Source organism: Podarcis liolepis (genome assembly GCF_965112155.1).
Source record: "Podarcis liolepis genome assembly, chromosome: 2".
Classification (NCBI taxonomy): domain Eukaryota; kingdom Metazoa; phylum Chordata; class Lepidosauria; order Squamata; family Lacertidae; genus Podarcis; species Podarcis liolepis.
Window position 1 is genome coordinate 90427670 of NC_139555.1, and position 13725 is coordinate 90441394.

At 42.4% G+C, this 13725-nt stretch overlaps 1 protein-coding gene across 3 annotated transcripts in view; it reads right to left on the reverse strand.

Moving 5' to 3' along the window:
- Window positions 1-13725, reverse strand: part of GRM7 (glutamate metabotropic receptor 7) — a 392717-nt gene that overhangs the window by 105360 nt on the left and 273632 nt on the right. For all 3 annotated transcript variants that reach the window (XM_083491455.1, XM_083491453.1, XM_083491454.1), the window contains exons 6-7: window positions 10920-11120; window positions 9560-9699 (exon numbers count right to left, since the gene is read on the reverse strand). In XM_083491455.1, the coding sequence (XP_083347581.1) occupies window positions 9560-9699; window positions 10920-11120 (341 nt within the window). The remainder of the gene's footprint in view (window positions 1-9559; window positions 9700-10919; window positions 11121-13725) is intronic.

Sequence of the window (13725 nt, forward strand, 5' to 3'; positions counted from 1 at the left end):
TTTATCTACTTGCACTTTGACATGCTTTCGAACTGCTAGGTTGGCAGGAGCAGGGACCGAGCAACGGGAGCTCACCCCGTTGCGGGGATTCAAACCGCTGACCTTCTGATCGGTAAGTCCTAGGCTCTGTGGTTTAACCCACAGCGCCACCCGCGTCCCTAATTAATTAATTTTTATAATGAATGATTTTAGAATGTTGTTTATGTTGTACTTTTGTACTGTTTTATTGTTGTTAGCCGCCCTGAGCCCGGCTTCGGCTGGGGAGGGCGGGATATAAATAAAATTTATTATTATTATTATTATTATGGTCATTTAGCTGCCCATTAAAGTATGTTGTTAGCATATGACTAAAGATGAGAATAAGCCTATGGCATGTCAATAGGCTGACAAATCCTCTTCCAGTTGGCTCTGTGAAAGTTAAATTCATTCACATCTTAATAACACAAGCAATGGAAAACTGTAATTAGAACTAGTGAAAATATTCTAAAATTCTCCTCTACAATTTTGCTCTAAATGTGTTCACCATTGGAACACTGTCATTCCGTAGTGAGAAAAATGGATACTTGTCCTTAGATAGGATGTAATAGGTGAGAGTGGCAATGACTGTAGCCTAGGTTAATTTATTGATTATTCAATGGGGGGGGGAGGAAGGCCACAGATCCATAAAGTGCTGAATAAACAAAACTGTAAGACACAAAACCAACAAAACAGCCATAAAACATTCAGTAAATTTGCCTTCTGTTTTCCAATCAAAGGTGAGAAGAGGAAAATGTGACTAAGTATATTACTTGCTTCCCATTGTTTATTATTCAAGTACCTCCTGAAACATGTCAGATACGGAGAAGCTGCATGGCATCCAGATCAGACATTTAATTACTCTGTTCTTCACTATGTCATTCATAATATTACAGTATTTCTAAATTCAGTGGTGGGATTCAAAGTATGACCCAACTTTTTCTCAACAATCACAGGGGCTGTGGGTTTTTGTTAATTGAACACTTTCCTTGACACATCACTTATGAAACTAAAAGGGCTTTCAAAAGAATATTGGACAGGGGCTTAGTATTCAAAGCAGGGGTGGGGAGGTGGGTGACCCAGGACAAAGCCATGCTTCCCAAAATTAGCCCTTTGCATCCATGCACAGTAATTGAGATTAGTTTATACACAGAGAGACAAATAGATACAGTGGTTTAAGAACAGCTTAGTATATGAACAATTTGGATTAAGAACATTGCAAACCTGGAAGTAGGTGTTTTGGTTTGTGAACTTTGCCTTGGAAGCAGAACATGTTTCGCTTCCTGTCGAGTGTGTTCCATTTGTAAATTGAGCCCCCCACTGCTATGGGACAGCACGCCTTGGTTTAAGAACACTTTGGTTTAAGAACGGACTTCCGGAACGGATTAAGTTTGTAAACCAAGGTACCACTGTACAGAAGTGCAAGGCATTTTCATAAACATGACAGAATAGAGCAAAGCGATTTAAATTTTTCTTCTGGCAAGGTTGCACTACATGATGTTTTGAGACTTTGGTGGTCAACAGCACAGAAATTAAAAGCACAGTTCTTATGCCTGGATAAACTGAGATCACACATTCCAATTCTATCCCATCCTACTTCCCCTACTTTCTGTGGAAACACATAGCTTGTTAAACCAACCGTCATGCTTCTTTGTTTTAAGTTCTATAGGATCTCACAGCATGGAATCTTGCTTATAAAGCAGCAGCCCAGATTTCTGTTAGGCAGCTCATCAAATACAGCAATTAAACCAGTACACCAAAATAATGCAGCTTCTATTCATAAGCCTGTAGTCATATGTGGCCCTTTCATATGTAGTCATATGGGCCCCTTCATGGATCACTGCCTTGCCGTGGTGAAGGGGCTTGAATAACTCGGAGAAGCTATGAGCTATGCCGTGCAGGGCCACCCAAGATGAACAGGTCATAGTGGAGAGTTTTGACCAAATGTGATCCACCTGGAGCAGGAACCGGCAAGCCACTCCAGTATCCCTGCCAACAAAACTCCATGGACAAAGACAAAAGGCATATAAAAGTTATGACGCTGGAAGATGAGCCCCTCAGGTCGGAAGGCGTCCAACATGCTACTGAGGAAGAGCAGAGAACAAGTACAAGTAGATTCAGAGCTGATGAAGCAGCTGGGCCAAAGGTGAAAGGACAAAATTAAAAGACGCCTGCTCCTTGGAAGAAAGGTGATGGCAAACCTAGACAGCATCTTAAAAAGCAGAGACATCACCTTGCCAACAAAGGTCCGTATAGTTAAAGCCATGGTTTTCCCAGTAGTGATGTATGGAAGTGAGAGCTGGGCCATAAAGAAGGCTGATCGGCGAAGAATTGATGCTTTTGAATTATGGTGCTGGAGGAGACTCTTGAGAGTCCCATGGACTGCAAGAAGATCAAACGTATCCATTCTGAAGGAAATCAGCCCTGAGTGCTCACTGGAAGGACAGATCGTGAAGCTGAGGCTCCAATACTTTGGCCACCTCATGAGAAGAGAAGACTCCCTGGAAAAGACCCTGATGTTGGGAAAGATTGAGGGCACAAGGAGAAGAGGACGACAGAGGATGAGATGGTTGGACAGTGTTCTCGAAGCTACAAATATGAGTCTGACCAAACTGCGGGAGACAGTAGAAGACAGAAGTGCCTGGCGTGCCCTGGTCCATGGGGTCACGAAAAGTCGGACACGACTAAACGACTAAACAACAACAACAGTCATATGTGGCACATAGGATATGACTCAAAAGTTGCATAACCCAACACTCTTCAGAGTGTCTTCTTCCATCATCAGATGCCTTACAAAACCACCAAGTTTAACATGCAGCTTGGGAGCTGAACATAAAAGGTTCTGAAAGGAAAATCTTGGTGCAGTGAGTAAAATAGTATGCATGCTGTGGTGGCAATTTCTTCCAGCAGCAACTATAACAAAGCCCCAGTTCCCTATCCACCCTTGTAAATAGCACCATCTGTTGATTCTAAGTAATATATAAATCAATATTTGTAGAAACATTTATCCACTATTAGATTGTTCTCCTGTATTACTTCATCCTGCTGAATTGCTAATGTTATTAGTCACAGAACACATATCAGTTGGACTGATACTATCTAATATTTATTTGGTTAACCAGTTAACTGTCCCTGCCCCCCGTTATTGCTTTAATAAACTAATTCCATCCCCAAAGTACTTTCAGACAGTCATAGATTCACAGAATCATAAATTGTAGAGTTAGAAGGGACCCTGAGGGTTATCTCGTCCAACTCCCTGCAATGAACGAAACTTAACTAAAGCATCCATCACAGACAGTCATCCAACCTCTGTTTGAAAAGCTGCAATGAAGAAGAGTCCACCACCTTCCAAGGGACTCCATTCCACCCTCACCTGGGAAAAGAAAAGAAAGGAAAGCTCCCAGGTAAGAGATGGGAGGGCCCACCCCTTTCTGTATAAGGCAGGCATAGGCAAACTCAGCCCTCCAGATATTTGGGGACTACAACTCCCATCATCCCTAGCTAACAGGACCCATGGTCAGGGAAGATGGGAGTTGTAGTCCCAAAACATCTGAAGGGCCGAGTTTGCCTATGCCTGAGATAAAGGTTAAGAGCTACATTTGAGATAGGACTCTGCATTTTCTTCTCTCTCTCTGTTCTTCTTTTTATCTAGCTTAGTTTGTCTTCATTGTATTGTATTATGAGAAAACCTTAATAAAATTTTATGGGGGGCGGGGCGGGAATCAGGTGGATCCCCCTTGGTCTTGTTTCCCAGCCTTTTTGAAGATGGGGACAACATTTGCCCACCTCCAGTCTGCAGGGACCTCACCTGTTCACTAATAATTCTCAAATGTTATAGACAGAGGCTGTGAGTTTACATCTGCAAGCTCCTTTAGTGCCCTTGGGTGTGGCTTAGCAGGTCCTGGAGATTTGAATTCATTTAAAGTAGCTACATGTTCCCTTACCACCTCTTTTCCTATATTGGGCTGCAGCTCCCTCCTTGTGTCATTTATTCTGTTATGACCAGGTTGGGCATTGCTTTCCTTTTGGGTGAAGACTGAGACAAAGTAGGTGTTGAACAGTTCCACCTTCTCTCTGTCACCCTAAAGCATTTCTCTGTCTTCTCCACCCTGCAAGACAACTTAATGAAAGGATATTTAACTGTTTCCCAAGCACTAAGAATAACATCACCAGGGGCTTTTGTAGGGAAGAACCTACTTCAGTGAATGCACTATGTGGACTGAAAAAGTAGTGAGTATATATAACTTAAGGATGAGAAAACTGTGGCTCTCCATGTTGTTGGGTTCCAGTTTCCATCAGCCCCAACCAGCAGAGCCCATGATCAGTATGGTAGACAAGGAACATATGGGTAGGGCAGCAGATTCCCCATCCTGGATGTAACTAAACACATACAGGGGCTGATATACATTAATCAGAACATTCATAGAATTGTAGAGTTGGAAGGGACCACAAGAGTCAACTGGTCAAACCCTCACAATTTTTGTATGTGCGAAATGTGGCTACTCTTTGGGAATTTAAGCATTAGGCATACTTAGAAATCCTATATAAAACCCTCTCTTCTGCTGTAATGGATTCATTTTTCTTTCCCTCAAGCTTCTATGTACCATTCTTATTTATCCTGAGAATACGGTGGAAAGAAGGATCAATACTTACGCCATAAAGTACCTTTTCTTGATATAATACTGAGCTGTAAGATATGTTCATGATGGGAAAACTGGCAATTAAAACAAACTTGAAGAAATGCAAAATATCAGATGTAAATATAAAAGTTAATCATGATCGTTATGCTTTCCATACTGGGCATGATGCTAATATTTTACTTTTACTCACCATGAGAATTATGGCCATGCTAGCCCATTATTTAATATGAAAACAATCAGAGTATTGCAACTGCTGTGTAAACATTCAGTGTAGTCTAGACTAGAGGCCAGGGGAGAGACATTTTACTTGCCTGCGAACACATGTTTTGAATAATTACAATCCGAAAAGCTCTGGAGATTGAAGGACAGAGGAATATCCTCTGAAAGCCCTTCAAAAACCAGAATATGTTCTGTAAAGTAAAATATCAAATCAAGCTCTTGTAGATGTTTATAAGTATGTATTTATTACCTTATTAATTAATTTTGAACCACCCTTCTTGGATACAGATCCAATGGCAAATCACAGACATTAAAATAAAGCAAGCCAAACAACCACAAGGTTGTAAAACCCAAACAAAACAAAATTCAACAAATCATAAGGAATGATAAATAAAGTAGCAATCCATAATAATAACTCTAAGGCATTGGACAGTCCAATCATAGTGCACCAACGACCTTGGAAAACTAGTGTATCTCAGTCGGGGTACTTTGATTGTTGGGTACCTTGTTGAACAGATCATAGGTAGAAATAAGTCTTAACCTGTTACTGTGAGGGTTGCACATATTACTATAAAGACTTGGTAGGGTAGTGTAATGGGTATGAGTTACTCGTGCGTAAACTGGTGCCTTTCTTGGTTAATTTGCCTTGTTAAACCTTTCTGACTGCACAGCCCCTTCTCATTGCGGCTGCCTCAGTCACTGGCAGTATCCGTCAGTGGGCGTGTCTTGAACCTCTTCCAACATAAAAGTTGTTTGACACCCAGTCTCCTCCTCCTTTCACTGCGCAGGAGTCTTCTGCGCAGGGAAGGCGTGGGTAGCGGAGGACCTGGGCTCTCCTCACTGATGTCCAGTGAAGAGTCCTGGAGCCCTCTCTCCACTTCCCCCGTCTGCCTCCCTTTATCCCCAGTGTTGCGCTGACTGGCTTCCCCCTCTACTGAGCTGTTTCTCCCCCTGCTGCTGGGTCCTTCGCCAGCATCATCTGGGAGCCTCCCCTTCGCCTCTCGCTCTGATGTCAGTTCCCTGACAGGTAGCTATAAGCCAGATCTGATATTTCAAACCAATGTGATCGTCAAATGCTATAATGCTCTTTTATTTTATTTTTTTTTTTTCAAAATGCTCTGTTCAATTATGTTTTACTTACGTAATACATAACGTCTAGATGGGCTTTTGACAAACAGATCAAATGACTAAGAAAGTGATTATGTTATCATGGTATATCATAGAATGATTTAAAATTGAAAACAAGCAACAAATCGTGTTGAATCAAATCACCACATAATCTGGATTTAAATGCTTTCTTTGCAATATCTGGCCAGGCTCCTTGAAGGTAGAGAGAACAAAACCCATTTCGATAAGTCACTTGGCCAACACTCTCTGCCCACAAGATCTATATAATAAAACATCTCTTCAACAACCTGTGACCTGCCAAGAATTAGAATTAAAATCCAGTAGTTAAATAAACTCAGATGCATCTTCATTACAACAGGTTTCATTTCTCACTGTGGAGGCTGCGCTTCATTTCAGTCTGCCCAGAAATGCATGGTAGGCAAGCTCTTCTATCAGCAAAATATGCCAGACTATGTCAGATCACAAATTCTTATAAATGGGAGCCTTCATTTTCCAATACCTGGCTAGTGACTATCATTAATCTGGTCACTATATCATAATGGTGGATGATAAAACAATGTGAAAGTTAAATCAAATAGTACAATAAAGAACTTGGAGGGTATGACCCTTTTTAAAGACCAGTGAATCATGTGATATGTTAAAATAGGATGATGAACTAAAAAGCAAGACAGACACAGTTTCTTTTTGATAGTTCGACATTTCAGTCCTGATATTTTAATGAAAAGAATCCCCAAGTACCACAGTGGTACCTCAGGTTAAGTACTTAATTCGTTCCGGAGGTCCGTTCTTAACCTGAAACTGTTCTTAACCTGAAGCACCACTTTAGCTAATGGGGCCTCCTGCCGCGCCGCCGGAGCACGATTTCTGTTCTCATCCTGAAGCAAAGTTCTTAATTTGAGGTACTATTTCTGGGTTAGCGGAGTCTGTAACCTGAAGTGTATGTAACCTGAAGCATATGTAACCTGAGGTACCACTGGATTTTTTTTTTCCTATGGGAAGAAATTTTTATTACTAATAATTCAGCAATATTAGGAATGCTGTCAATTGCACATGTATAAACATTCTCTCCCACATATTCACTTGCTCTATATCCTCACCTCAACCAAATTCCTGCTGGGATAGCAAGCAGCCCAGAAGAGTCATTTCTCAATCTGTGCAGTTCTATATTAAGAAACACGTGTGTCTCAACACAATGCACTGCCTTGAATTTCAATCTGACAACTAAAGCAACATATTGGCAGAATAATTCTGCAGAACTCTGTCTACTCTAAGACAATATTCTACTGCAGTCCCAGTTAACTGAGTAAGGGGAAAAAATAACATAGGAGGATGATTTGTCTTCATGCTCTACCAACACATGTGTTCTCTCTCTCCCTCTCTCTCGCCTTATGTAACATTCCAGAGTCTTCTCAGAATCAGAATCAGCTCAGTGAAATCCAGCTTGGATTTCAGGCAACAACATTACTGTCTAAACAGTTAAAAAACTCAAAACAAAACAATTATATTGTGTGTGTGTGTGATTTGAGCAGTTCAGCATGTAGCGGTGTGCAAATGGATAGATATTTAAGACATAGGCTTTTGCTTCAGGAAGTTGAACATTGAGTAGAACAAGAAATAGGACATCAATATTTCTACAGTTAGTACATGGTGATCAGGAAAACTGAAAGAGGTTAGGAAATGCTCATCATATATTGGGGGAAGCCAAACATTATTTCAGCATATTATAAATAATATTTATCCCAGCATATTGTAGTTGTAGTATGGAAGTGAGAGCTGGACCATAAAGAAGGCTGATCGCCGAAGAATTGAGGCTTTTGAATTATGGTGCTGGAGGAGACTCTGGAGAGTCCCATGGACTGCAAGAAGATCAGACCTATCCATTCTGAAGGAAATCAGCCCTGAGTGCTCACTGGAAGGACAGATCGTGAAGCTGAGGCTCCAATACTTTGGCCACCTCATGAGAAGAGAAGATTCCCTGGAAAAGACCCTGATGTTGGGAAAGATGGAGGGCACAAGGAGAAGGGGACGACAGAGGACGAGATGGTTGGATAGTGTTCTCGAAGCTACCAGCATGAGTTTGACCAAACTGCAGGAGGCAGTGGAAGACAGAAGTGCCTGGCGTGCTCTGGTCCATGGGGTCACGAAGAGTTGGACACAACTAAACGACTAAACAACAACATTGTAGTTGAATACTGGCCAATGCACTTCAAACGAGGTATCTTGTTTATTTACGATTTGCTCATACAATTTTCACACAATCACGGTGCTAGCTCAGGGGACCCTGGGGTTTCGTGCTAGATCAGCCACAGAGATTAATAGCCTAAGAGGGTCTACTCAGAAATGACTCCCATTGAATTTGTGGACTTTGCTCCCATCAAGCATGCATAAGATTGCAACTTTAATTTGCTACAATAACCTTTTCCTCATTCAGGCACGGTAGCGCCACAACATGCAGTGTAAAGCGGTAGTTTGTCCATCCCCAATACACACTCCTTAAAATAAAATAGAGGGATTGGTGTAGAAATATTTCCAGAGTAAAACCAGGACAGATGGACTTGACGCCTGCTTTGACATATTCCAGAAAAGAAATGGGGAGAGCAGCATAGCTTGGAGTTGCCATTAGGTCATCTGTTTCCTACCTGATATCTCCCATCACAACCACCTTCTCCATGTAGGACACCTTCAGGTATACAAGCTGAAACCTTTGTGTGGTTTCCCTGATATTTTTTTTAAAGAATGCCTGGGGATGTTTGAAATCTATCATTCTAAAAGGCACAAAGAAGTTTGTGGCCTGTACAGCTGGTTTGTTTTCTTGGCTGCTCTGTGTCTCTGTTTGTTACTGTTATTTAATGATGTTTTAACTGGCAGCTATAAGACGCGGCTACAGTTCTTACAGTAGAACTATCAAAACATCCTTGTTTAAGTGTTGGTAGCTGCTGGTGGTACCGTAGTTTTTTGTGATTTTTTTTTTACCATAAAAAGTATCTAAAAATGGGGGGGGGAGGGTCATCTTATACATGGTTATTGCAGAGTTGTGACTGGGGATCGGTTATTGCCGTGAGCAGGAGATGGCAAGTGGCGATTGGGTGGGTGATTGTTGCATGCGGCAATGGCTGCTTCTGATTTGCTGCTGCTGCTGCAACCAGACAGACGATCTGCGTCTTCTTGTCACACGGGGTGATGATTGGCAGATTTCTCGCATTGCGCTGGTCGCTCTGACGGATAAATGTTCATTTGCAACCCCCCCCCAAAAAAAACCCCTCCACAGCGCTGGGCAATCCCCTCCCCCAAAAAAGCTCAACAACTCAATAACTCTGGGCAATCTCCCCCCATTTTCTTAAATTCAAGTCCCCAGAAATAGGGGTCGTCTTATACATGAGGGCGTGTTATACATGGGAAAATACGGTATTTCACAGAACTATATAATGTTGCAATATTGCAATGGCCACAGGTGACTTTCCCTATGCAGCAATCTACAGCAGCGGCAAGTATCTGACCTGAAGTAGCAGCATACTACTCATGAGCATACCTCAAAGTAGAGAATAAAACAGGCTTACATTGAGCTGCAAGTCATCTGTCCACTGGCCAATCAGATGGTAGCCTGGAGTGCTGGTGTTTGTTGTTTGGTATTGAAAGATGTCGTAACGCCCTGGTGCATCACCATTCTTATTAAACATCACTGGAGTGCCAGCACTGCCTGAGGAAGGAAGTCAAGCAAAAGGAAAGAGAGAAAAGACCCAACACTTTACAATATTTCCTTTTGTTATGTACTGAGTTGAATAGGATCCAAAATGCAGCAGTCTGATTGGTCCTAGAACAATAGGATCCAAAATGCAGCCGTCTGATTGGTCCTAGAACAATTGGATTCAGAATGCAGCAGTCTGATTGCTCCTAGAACAATGCAGCAGTATGACTGGTCCGCAGGAGCCACCCAATCCAGCTCCAGGTGGAAGTGAATCCGCAACCTGATTGGCCTACAGGAGAATCCCGGAATTAGCCAATCACGTGCGGTCCATTGTGTAAATAATATATATAAAGCAGATATTTTGGGGAAACTTTCATTCCTCACTACTATGAGCTGAATAAAGAGCATGAAATCCACACTCGACTCTGAGTATATTTCACCTTTCTTTGTTCTCTGGTGGTTGAAGAGCTTTTAGGATGGGATTACAGCTTAGACAGCAACCTCCCATCACTGTACATTTTAAATCAACATTTTAAAACACCCTTCCCTGTCTTCTCTTCTGTCATTTCTGGGATTCATTGTCCTGACTCCCCCCGCCCAATGCCAGCTAGCTGAAACACGTAGCAGTCTTGGTTCCAGTCTAATTCATACATATGACCCAATATATGAGGTGGGTCCATTCCACTACAAAAAGGGGGGGATTCTTGGGTGGAAATCTGTGCTGGGAATGGAACTTCTTGATTATTGTGTTTTCCCTCAGAAAACATTCCATCTGCTTCAAAGAGATATTGCCACCAGAAGACAGCGAATCTTGACTAGCATCCAGAAATAGCTTCTTCCTCCAGAATATGTTCTTATTCCAGTAATCAACACAGTTCTGGAGTGGAAACCAACAACAGAGGAGACTGGGGAAAAGCTGTTCCAGATTTATCCTTAAGTTCATCTTCCCTTAGTCTCTTTGAGGAAAATAAAAGTAACAGGAGTGAGCAAACCACTAGCCCGGGTCCAGATATCACCCTAAACCAAAGCATGGCTTAGACTTGGGTACTGCAGCAGCTTTCACCTTTTTTTTCAGCCAGCTAGCCAGCCAGCCAGCCCTGTACACTGTGTACTAAGTTCCCTTGAAGGCAACACAAATCGCTTTGCTTTAAAAATGTTTATCAGGATTGGGAAAGGGTCAGGTAGTTAATTCAAACCAAATCTCTGAGACGGATGGATGGTTGTGGACTCACCGTTGAAGTTAACACTGCGGATGTACTTCAGCAGCTTCTTGCCCCCTGCATGTTCCATCTCTGGGCAGACACCAGAATAATCACTGCACAGATCCTTGTTCATCTGATGGAGGGCATGAGCCATGGCATAAACAGCATCGATCACAAACTGAACTCTCCCCTCCTGCTCATAGTGGGAGTCTTTCCCAATTCTCTCCTGTCCTGCACAGTTAAAGAAATACACACAAAAGATATTTGTTGAGGAATAGAATTATTCCCATGATTAAAGTGCCATGTCCATTTCAAAAAAGCACTGATGAGAGAGAGAGAGAGAGATTTTTTGGACTTTTTTTTTTTAGCTTTAACACACAAAGCTCATTACAGTATCGTGAATAAGACCAGCTCAAGGAGTACTAATTAAATTATCTGAAATATATTTAATTGAGGAAGAAGCACAAGCAAGCTGCATTTTAAAGATAACTGCTTTTAGTTTTAACATAGTCTGAAAGTTAACCAGACCCCACCAAAAGTAGCCCATCTGGCCCAGTGCTCTGGGTTGTATCTGACTTAAGTCATACTCAGTGCACACCCATTGAAATCAGTTGACGTAAGTTAATCAGGTCCATCAAGTTCAAAGGTCTGACTTTGTAGGATACAACCCTTTGATTTGCAGGGGCCTGGTTCAAATATTACAGTAAGCCAAATGTGTGGGTTGCCAAAGAGGAGCTCACAACAGCTTTACTCCATCCCAGAATTGCCTACAGCTTCTGGTTTGTGAGCGAAGAGCTTAACCACAGGCCTGGGTTCAAGCAATATGATAATTCAAACTTTGGCTTAGGTTAGTGCGGTAAAAAGTGCAGGGGAAAGAGAAAAGTGTCTTCAAGCTCTAATTTGGGAGCCTGTACATTTGTGTGATTCTGGTAAGCCAAGCTTACTATGTGATGTGAACCAGCCCAATGTGTGCTCTAACATTGAGCTATGAGACTCACATTTAAAGCAACCCAGGAGAAACCCAGGAACTGCAGTTTGCTGAGGGTGCTGGGGATTGTAGCTCTGTGAGGGGTAAACTAAAGTTCCAGGGATACTCTGTATGTGCTTTAAATATGTGGTGTGTATGCAGCCTGACAAACCTAGACAGCATCTTAAAACAAACCTAGACAGCATCTTAAAAAGCAGAGGCATCACCTTGCCAACAAAGGTCCATATAGTTAAAGCTATGGTTTTCCAAGTAGTGAAGTATGGAAGTGAGAGCTGGACCATAAAGAAGGCTGATCACCGAAGAATTGATGCTTTTGAATTATGGTGCTGGAGGAGACTCTTGAGAGACCCATGGACTGCAAGAAGATCAAACCTATCCATTCTTAAGGAAATCAGCCCTGAGTGCTCACTGGAAGGACAGATCCTGAAGCTGAGGCTCCAATATTTTGGCCACCTCATGACTCCCTGGAAAAGACCCTGATGTTGGGAAAGATGGAGGGCACAAGAAGAAGGGGACGACAGAGGATGAGATGGTTGGATAGTGTTCTTGAAGCTACCAGCATGAGTTTGACCAAACTGCGGGAGGCAGTGGAAGACAGGAGTGCGTGGCGTGCTCTGGTCCATGGGGGTCATGAAGAGTCAGATACGACTAAACGACTAAACAGCAACAATGCAGCCTGAGCCTCTGTTCCAACTCCAGAATGAAGATACCTATAGTGTCGAGTACATTCAGCTACTGTATTTGTCTGTTAAAAGCCAAACCAAAAATGCCCCTATAATATCCAACAAATAATACTTATCTGAATGGGAAGAAATCTTGCTTTTTTATTTTAAAAAAGCAAAAAGACACACTTCCAATTTTGAAGTCTGACGGTATGCATGCTTTTCAAATCCCAGACTCTTAATTTAAAGATGCAGACAGATTTGAGAAGGAAAGAGTAGTTTCTGTGGCAAACTGAAGGGTGCTCAAGAGAATTTGGTTAACCAGCAATCTGGGGGAGTGCGGTACATATGCAATTCAAGAGGCCTTCCTTTCGTCTCCCCCCAAGGGATAAAAAGAGTTCATCTGAATTCATAGAATGCTATTCAAATGTTGCATTAGCAATGCAGAAATCCATTCCATTTTCCCCACCTTCCACTGTTAAAAGAAACCCTGCTGTTTTCAACCCATAAGAAGGAGGTGTATTCCCCCCCCTTTTGGGGGGGGCACCATGGTGCTGGTTTATAAAACCAGCACACGTTTATGTATATATTCTTTAGTAACTAGAGTGAAGGCTTGAGGGTTGTCCACAAAAGTGCAGAGCTTATTTTCACCTTTCAATCATGTACATGGGTAAACAAACACAGAAAAGATTTCCAATGAAGTAGCCTTTATAAATGTTCTTCCATAGGTAGATGGTTGACATTGAATTTTCTCCCCAAGGCTGTGTACCCAACTTCACGATCTTGTGGCGACAGTGAGCGCCACTTGTAGGGATGGCTAGTCCTGTTTCGCTGCCTGAGGTGAAATGGGAAGGTGCCATCCCTGCTCTACCAAAGCCTTGCTTAACAGAGTTGCACAGCAGTGGCTCCAGCAAATCTCACCAATGCCACCACTGTGAAACCTGTGGTGGTTGAGATGCCTGCAGGGGCACCCTCCCATGGGATTCTGTTGCCTGAGGCAACTACTTCAGTCTGCCTCATGGGTGGGCAGGCCGGCCCTGGCCACTTGGCTTTATGTCAGGTGTCAGGGAATCCGATCCCCCCACAATAGGCTGCCAGGAATAGACAAGGGAAGCTCTTACCAATGTTTTTTATTCAATATTCACAGAGAGAGGCTTAGAAATGCAGCCTCTTGGAGTAATGGCAT